The sequence below is a fragment of the Danio rerio genome, chromosome 25 (assembly GCF_049306965.1).
Source record: "Danio rerio strain Tuebingen ecotype United States chromosome 25, GRCz12tu, whole genome shotgun sequence".
Classification (NCBI taxonomy): Eukaryota; Metazoa; Chordata; class Actinopteri; order Cypriniformes; family Danionidae; genus Danio; species Danio rerio.
The window spans coordinates 31,735,324-31,745,000 of record NC_133200.1 but is presented as its reverse complement, the minus strand read 5'-3'; the positions used below and the strand labels follow the sequence as shown (position 1 = coordinate 31,745,000).

Below are 9,677 nucleotides of genomic sequence, written 5' to 3'. Positions count from 1 at the left end.
AAACACCATCTGAGCCGAGGTTCGAACCAGCGACCCAGCAACCTTCTTGCTGTGAGGCGACAGCACTACCTACTGCGCAACTGCATCACCCCGGTTGCAACATTCATTAAAATGAATAATAAATTGACTAAAATGTAAATTGTTTCAATTGTTAAATGTGTTAAATTGACCATAAAAATACAAACAATTAAAAGAACAAGTAACAACCAATTATCAAATCTAAAAAAAAAACTTTACAAAATATTATTTTTACTGAAAATCTGTACTGAACCTTTAAAGGTTTACCTTAAAATATTTTTTATACTGAAGGAATGGTCACATATGGCTGATTTCTCTAAGATTAATAGAGGGTCTAACTGAGAATATGTAGAATGAATATCATCACTAGATAGCTCATTCCTGAATGAAGGAATAAGTCTTGTTGCAACTATACCCACTCTCCACTTTAACATATTTTGGTGACTAAATTATATATATATATATATATATATATATATATATATATATATATATATATATATATATATATATATATATATATATATATATATATATAAATGTGTTCTTATGAGTTGAAAGTATATGAATTAAAATGTAACTTACTTAAAATAAGAATTCTAGTACTTCTTTCACAAGCTATCTCATTTATTTTAATTACTCTGTTGCATTTGAGTATTAACAGGCCATTCTTACACTATGAGCACTTTTAGCCTTGTGTAGTTGAGTAAAAAAAAACATTTTAAAGTAATGTAACATAGCCTCATAAGTGTAAACAATTTGTCTAGTTTTAAGATCAGTAAGAGAACAAACTTAGATAAGAAAAGAAACATTTTTTCCATCGTGAACTGAACAAATGTCAATTCCACCACATCTCGATATACAGCTTTTATTTCAAAATGAAATGAATTATGGCAGTCAAACATTGTCCAAGATCATTTTTGTATCTAGTTTAACCTATCTTTCCCCAATATATGTAATAATAATTATACATTCGACAATGAAATTAATTAGTTGTATGCTGAATTGTACACCTGTCATACTCTAAAATTTAATATAAATTTCGTTGAGAGCTTATTAGAAAATAAATAAACTGAATTTGTATATTAGCCTGAACTTGTACATTGTGAATACACTTTTAATGTGTGATGAGAACTTTTTATTATTTTCTAAAAATGTGTGATGGAAATGACATTTCAACAGTTTATTATGAAAAAATGAAAAATAGCTTCACCGATTAGCTTTGAATTGATACTAGCCTTTTATGTCTACAAAACACTCTTATTTACCTTAATTTTGTTTGGTTTAAAAAAAATCTTTGAAGGTACAACATGTTCGTAAATTCGTAAATGCAGAATAAGTGTATTTTCTTATAAAGCAATATTTACCTTGATTTTTCTTCAAGTGTTGTTGATAATATTTTTGAAGATCTTGTAGATGTGCTCAGATCTACTCATTTTCATAGATTTTATTTGCATTGTTGAAGTTTAAAACAGTGATTTTGACACCTGAAAGGAGGTTGAATAACATGAAAAAAAAAACATATTAGAAAGGTAGTAATTTTTTAAAAGTAGATTTTATTGTTAGTTTGACAAAGAAAGAGGAATTTGAACAAAATTATATATATTTTTGGATATATGATCAAAGGACATAAAAGTGCCCGTAGTTGAAGAATTACCCTTACATGTGATGCTATTTAGGCTAGTTAATGTTTAGCTTTAGTTTACGACAATAATGTAAATTTATGTGCTTGTTTTGTGTCCGTGAATAACAATTGACGGGCCAGCTTCGCAGTCTGAAAAAAAAACTGTAACAATTAGTCACGAATCTTGTTTTCTTGCGACAAGCTTCTATTTAATATAACTTAGTAGGATATTTAAGCAAACGAGTCCATTTTCTCCACGAAACTCCTACACGTATTTCAAATTCACCTGAGGATTGCGTCCACCTTTCCGGCATGTAGGCAGGAGTGCGCGTGTGTGTGTGTGCTATCGCGGGATTAAGAGTACAGCGCCACAGTCTTTACAAGCCTCGTTTTAAACCGGATGTAAGCGTAGCGGCGGCATCCACTTACCGTGTTCGCTATTGCTAGGCGACGGGCTTTTTTGCGTGACCCGATTCGAGCTCCATCCAGGGTCGCTCGTCATTGTAGCAGCTTCCGCTCCACTCCCATCCTCCTCGGCAGCACCTCTTCTCTTCTCCCTCTCCTCCGCATCCCTCACACACATATTCCGGGTCCACGGACGACCTAGAAAAATGTCTTTCGCCGGGAATCCATTGGTGATATTAGTCGGAGTCTTGATGCTGCATTCGGGCTCCGCTCAAAACGGTAAGGTGTTTTTAAGAGCAAAAATGTTTCACGGTTAAATGGGGTTGCGGAGGCTTCTTTAATTAGGGTATGTTTGCGGCACGTGCAGGTAATTTGCCCCAACCGCACAGGATAAACTCAGCAGCTCTCAACGTTGCTTTTGGAAATGCCCAAAACTAAACGAGCAGTCATACTGCGAAAGGTGACATTTATGTGAATTAAATATTTAACAAATGTCCTTGCTGCTTTAAATGTCAAAGCGCATTGCAATTCCGCCTTGAAATTGCAATTTGTCACACTGAAGCGGCCGTCCTGCTTCAAATGCTCACAAATAGGTTACATTTTAATATTTGGCGGCTTGTCCCACAGGGAGCGTCTATTTGTGGCTGTGATTATGGATTTTTTTTTTTAGAGAGGAATCTTTGGATGTGCTTAGATGGGTCATCAGCTGCTTGTCACCAGCCCAGACCTACTTGATCACACCGGAAAGCAAATTGTGTGTTTCGCAACTGTGCTTGATTATTTGACAGGAATTCGCACTTTTTCTTTCGACGCAAACTGACGCATCCTTGCGCGCTTTAAACGAGAAACAACGCTACAATTGCAGAACCCGCTTTGAACAGCGTTCCTCCGCAGCGCCGTAAATAGCAGCAGTCCTTTCTGCTGCATGTTTCTATTTATAGAGCCGATGCAGCAGCGGTGTGCATGGCGTTAATGTCCTCCCCGTGCGCGCGGACCCGTTAAAGTCTTAACGGAGGAGCACCGCGGTGCATTATGACGTCACGGATGCGCTCAGTTAATGAGCGGTAACACAAACGAGCGCGTCCGATTTCACCGCTTGATCTTCGACTGCATTACTGCCGTTTAAATGGCATGCATTTTATTAGGCCACTATACACACATCTGATATTATTGCTAACTAGAGCCAGACAGAATCCGCGGACATTTTTTTGCTATTTCTGTGGAGAATTTTGTAAAAATCTTCTGATTTATGCTAAATAATTTTGGAAGTATCATAACTAAAAACCTAATATATGAAATAAAAAACAATATTTAAAATAAAATGTAATGTTTACAATGCAAATCCATCTAAATTTACTTATTTGGTAAACTAAACAAGTCTATCATTCAATATATTTAGACAATATTACTTTTTAATTAACATTTTCATTAATTCATTTTCTTTTCGGCTTATTCCCTTTATTAATCTGGGGTCACCACAGCTGAATGAACCGGCAACTTATCCAGCATGTTTTTACGCAGCGTATGCCCTTCCAGCCACAACCCATCTCTGGGAAACATCCATACACCCCCATTCACACACACACACACACACACTCATACAATACGGACAATTTAACCCACCCATTTCATCTCTACCGCATGTCTTTGGACTGTGGAGGAAACCGGAGCACCCGGAGGAAACCCACGCAAATGCAGGGAGAAATTGCAAACTCCACACAGAAACGCCAACTGAGCCGAGGCTCGAACCAGTGACCCAGCTATACCTTCTTGCTGTGAAGCGACAGCACTATACCTACTGCGCTACTGTATCGCCTGAACATTTTCATATTAGTCAATATTATTACTGAAATGAATTTAAAAACTCAATAAATATTAATCTACAAACATTTACACAAGTAAGACTCGATGGGCTAAATATCTGCGGAAATTCGGCAGATTTCTGCATGCGCAGATTCCGTGTGGGCCTACCTATAGCCTATAACTAGGGCCAGACAGAATATGTGAAAATATTTTTGCTATTTCTGCAGAAAATTTTGTTTAAAAAAAATTAAGTGGATTTATGTGGAAATCATAAAAACTTAATATATTAAATAAAAAATAGTACATTTATAACTTTTATTTAGTTTTATTAAACGTTTACAATGCAAATCAGATTAGATCCACTTATTTGGTAAACAAAGCAAGTCTCCTATATAATATAACTACTAAAAGACAGAAAATATTACTTTGCAAACTGCATTGTAAATAAATCAAATGACCATTTTAATTTTATTTTAATTAATTTTCATTTTATTATGTCACTATATTATTAGAAAAATTAGTTTAAAAACTGAATAAATCTAATTTTACTAACATTTACACAAGTAAATAGACTGAATGATGAGCTAAAAATCTGCTGAACCTTTTAAGCTTTACGATGAATGGATCTAATTAAAAACCACCTATTGGGCAGCTAGAATATATCTACTTAATACAAAATCCTACTTTACACAATGTATTGTCCATAAATAATATACATTTGCAAATTCAATAATTTTACTGAAATAAATAAAAATAATATTGTACTATATTTGCATAGGTAAGTAAATATACCTTCTTAAAAATATTTGCACATTTATACGGAATGGCACTAAAATGTAACACTTAAAATAAAAAACTTTCAAATGTTGAAATATCAAGCCAATTCCATGCGTGTTCAATAAGAAAAGGTCTGGAGAGGGTTTTCTTCAATGCCAATAATATTAGTAATTTATTAGAAACAAATGAATAATTCGATGACAGAGCTCCGGGTTACGTTGCCCCAATGCAATACAAGAATTACATTCAAGAGGTTCACAACTAACATACATTTCCTGCCTTCAGCATATATACACAACTGATCTTAACAGGTGGAGTTTTGGTGTAACGTCATTTGTCAGTCATTGTTCAGTCCTCCATTGGCCGCACCTTCGACATACTTCCTCTTTTTCTACGAATTCTCTGCACAACAACAAAGCATACATCTTTCTGTGTTCAGTTTTAACACCTCTCTTCAGACAGGAAGTTTCTGCAGAAACTTGGACTTGAAACTTGGACGCGCATCTATCTACTTATGCAAAAATGCTAATTAGTATGCACAGCACTCTCCCACAACATTAAAAGTTCAGTTAACATATGACCCTTACATGACCAATACAAATAATTGTTTGATTAAAAGAAAAAGAGACAAAAATAATAAAAAATGATTCCTATTTTACAACACAAACTTTTATTTAAAGTTTACAATGAAAATCTAATTAAAACGACTTGTTTGATAGCTATAGTATAGTATCTAAAACAAAATCTTACTTTACTGATTGTACTGTCCATAAAACATATACAGCTGAAGTCAGAATTATTACCCCCCCCCCCCTTTTTAATTTAATTTAATTTTTTTTTATATTTCCCAAATGATGGTTAACAGAGCAAGAGAATTTTCACAGTATGTCTGATAATATTGTTTCTTCTGGAGAAAGTCTTATTTGTTTTATTTCAGCTAGAACAAAAGCAGTTTTTAATATTTTAAGCACCATTTGAATGAATGTCAAAATTTTTTTTTAAAGCTATATATTTTTCGATGGTCTACAGCAGGGGTTCCCAAACTTTTCAGCCCGCGACCCCTAAAATAACAATGCCAGTGGCTCGCGACCCCCAATATCCTCTGAGGTGGTTATAAATACAGAAACTTTGCATGCAATGGTGCACACACACCAATAGACCAAAGTCTATTCTTCGTAGATGTTTTTTATGTATGTTAGGGCTGTAAATGAGCCAGAAAACTTAACCTGGTCATCAATCTGCTGCATCTGAAGCTATTGCTGTGTCTTTAATATAATGTAATTACCCCAGTGATCGCAATCCAATAGAACTAGTAACTATAAGCTACAACAGTAACTATTTACAGTAGTATATAGTGACTATAAATGACTATTTTTTTCTTTTCAGTAGGTTATGGATAAAATATGGTAATTGTTATGGTTTAATAAAAATAAATAGATTTTTGGAAATCACCAGGCGACCCCCACTTTGAGAAACACTGGTCTACAGAACAAACCATCATTATACAATAACTTGCCTTATTACCCTAACCTGCCTAGTTAATTTAATTAATCTAGTTAAGCCTTTAAATGTCACTTTAAGCTGTATAGAAGTGTCCTGAAAATATTTTGTAAAATATTATTTACTGTCATCATGACAAAGATAAAATAAATCAGTTATTTTAAGTTATTAAAACTATTATGTTTAGAAATGTGCTAAAAAAGTCTTCTTTCCATTAAACAGAAATTGGGGAAAAAACAAACGGGAGGGCTAATAATTCTGATTTCAACTGTACATGTTTGCATATTAAATAATTTTAGTGAAATTATTAAAAAACTTATTTACAAAGGTAAATAAATAGACTTGATAAAAATCAGCAGATTTTCTGCTGGTGCAGATGGGCATACCTGCAACACAGACCTGGGTTATTGGAAATATAAGATACAAGATAATAGAAGATAATCACTGATTTTCTAGCTTCAAAACTTTTTTTTTTTTTTGCATTTTAAAGGTTAAATATGTTACACAACACCATTTACAATAAACTAAAAAACTAGCCTGACTTCGAAAGAAACACCCCTCACTGACAAAGGTCCAGAATTTGTCCCATACATGAGCTCATTTGTCTTATTTTGAAAGCTATTCCATAATAGATTGTGAAAATAACCCAAAGAAAAAGGTTTTAAGACCAAGTAGAATCCTGTGTTGGCTGTCGGTACAGAATTTGGGACACCGAATTTGGCACAGCGTGACTTCCCTTCCTGAAGTCACACAGCGTTAACTTCGGCATCCCAAATTCACACTGAGAAAAGTGGAATGTGCTGGCCAGTTTGTTATTTGCCTAATAAATGACAATAGACTACAGTAAATTAAATGAAAACCTTAACAGATTCTTATTTTTTTCTAATGATATATGATGTAATAAATTTAAATTTTAAAAATAAGTGTCATAAGTATCATTTCATATTTCTTTACTCTAAATCTTTGAAAATGTTTTTGGTACATCAATTAAGCTAAAATAATTCAGCTAAAAAATAGTGCTTAAAATGTCTCTGAAATGCCAACACAATTTCACGGCAATTCGTAACTTTTTCATTTAGTGGCTAATTCGTATGAATTCGTACGATCTAATTCGTACAATTTAGTACGATTTGCTTATCCCCCAATGACGGTTGGGGTTAGGGGTGGGGTCAGGTGCCACGCCTCCTTTTTAAAATCGTACCATTTCGTACGACTGAACTCGTACGAATTCGTACGAATTAGCCACTAAACTGGCAAAACGTAAAATACTTATGTTTTCTCGTGAGATCAGGCTGGAAATGCAGTATTTAAATCCTATAAGTTGAAAATAAGATGAATAACTGCAAAGAGGTCCACTTTTTGAGAAAAACAAACCACCTTATTCACCAGGCTGGGTACAGACCTGCATTTTGACTTTTCATTAAAATTTTTTTTTTACATTTCAATAATGGGCTTTAACGTTTGTTTTTAAAAGCTGCAAACCTAAAAAAAATTATAATAAAATAATAATAAAAATCTGTAGAATTGTGATTTCCAGAATTTTTTCATTAAAATGCACTGGACTGTGGGGAAAACCGGATCACCCAAAGGAAACCCATGCGTACATGCATGGAGAGAACATGCAAACTCTATAAAGAAATGGCAACTGGCCAGCTGGGACTCGAACCAGTGACATTCTTCCTGTGGGGCGACAGTACTAACCACTGAGCCATCATGTGCATATCAATATAGTATGATTTTTGTGACACTGTACAGCGGTTATTACCAGTAATTATTACCCTACTCTGTTAGGTCTAGGGTTGGGGTAGGGGTAGATGTAATTAAAGCACAATTTTAATGGGCCCATTTCCTGTTTATAAGAGTGTGAGCCCATATGAAGTTAAAATTGGACACTTCTTCTTCTCACACATTTTTTATCTCACAGTACAAATGCATCAGCACAAACACCTGACACATTGATCAAACAGATCAATTTGGCATAGTAGTCTTTGCATGCTCACAGTGCTTGAGCACCTTTTTTTCTGCTATTAGGCAAGCAAGGTTTTTGCATCTATATTTAATGAGCAACTGTCATATTGCCATGCATTTGTTATTGAGTCCATTAAGTACTCAATCTTAGTCGCACCTGAATAAAATATTCACATAGATTCACATGTTGTCATATACAGTTTAACATATAATAATTATCAGTCATTATAAAACATAGTGAATAATAATTATACAACCCCAAATCAGAAAAAGTTGGGAAAGTATGGAAAACACATAAAAAAGTAGTGATTTTTAAATTTACTTTGACTTGTATTACATTACAGACAATAAAACAAACCTTATCTGTTCCTCATGATTTATATATATTATATGTTTTTAAGTAAACACGTATTCCAATTTTAGTTGTTGCACTTAAAGACTTAAGAGACAATTAGGGACCGAAGACAGCAATTGATGAAGTGTTTCAGGTATAATTTTGTTCCTTTCTTCCTGCAAACAAGTCTTAGGGCCCTATCATACACCTGGCGCAATGTGGCGCAAGGCGCGATGCAATAGTTATTTGCTAGTTTCAGCTTGGCGCAAGAGTCGTTTTGACGTTTTGCGCAACGCTGTTTAAAAAGCAAATGCATTTGCGCTCATATGTGCGCCCATAGGCGTTCTGGTCTAAAAAGGAAGGCATTCTGAGGCGCATTGCTGGCACGTTGGTATTTTGAGAAACTATAATAGATTTTTCAATAGACCAGAACAAAGCCAGTCTATTGTCCAGCGCAGAGCGCGTTAGTTGTGCGTCTCGCATACACACTGCTTAATACACACAAGATGTAGAGCAATACGCAAATATCTTTACATATGAAAAAGAATTAAAATATTAAGGATATAATAAGGATATATATAGAATATAAATATAAAGGATTAAAATATTACAAAACATATTATTCTAGCCTACATAAATGTAAAAACCACTGCCGTCATGCCATCATTTCTGGGGGTGGGGGGGTGCTTTTTCAGTTCATTCATAACAATTTGCATTTGTATAATGTTATCATTATTAGCAGAATTATTTATTATATCCATATTTATATTTGTTTTATTAGAAACAAGCTTAGATTTGTCCACCTGTCAGATTTCAGACCATATGGGACACAGCATGTGTATTTGGATATAACTCAGTTTTAGGACCACACTTCATTATTATTGTTCATTTATTCGTTTGCTGGAAATTAGAACTGTATTTAAAAATAGTTTTGAAACAAATCTTTGCGCTTAACAAAATAAGTTAATTATTAATAGGCTAATTGATGTCTGTGCATAAAAGGTTTCCCTATCCACGAGAGCGAAAGTGAAAGTAGATTATGAGATGCCTTATCTCTCATTCTCGCGCTGCAGATGCTCTGTTTAACTGTTTTCTTTCTAGTGAAACATTCCACTTACAAAGTCGTTATGTAAATAGCAAATGTGCTTATGGGGCGACGCAACTGGCTCTTGAAGGGAATGGGAGATGAGACTCTGATTGTTTTATTCTCAAAACACACCTATAACTCATTAAGAAAATAAACTCAAC

At 34.2% G+C, this 9,677-nt stretch overlaps 1 protein-coding gene across 6 annotated transcripts in view; it reads left to right on the top strand.

The window, feature by feature from the left end:
- The first annotated feature begins 2,025 nt into the window (after positions 1-2,025).
- Positions 2,026-9,677, top strand: part of nptna (neuroplastin a) — a 48,511-nt gene continuing 40,859 nt past the window's right edge. For 5 of the 6 annotated variants that reach the window (XR_012399783.1, XR_012399782.1, XM_068217333.2 and 2 more), the window contains exon 1: positions 2,148-2,326. Coding sequence is in view for 4 of the 6 variants with exons in the window: in XM_068217333.2 (XP_068073434.2) it covers positions 2,254-2,326 (73 nt within the window). In the remaining 2 variants the exon portion in view is untranslated. 6 annotated transcript variants of the gene reach the window in all.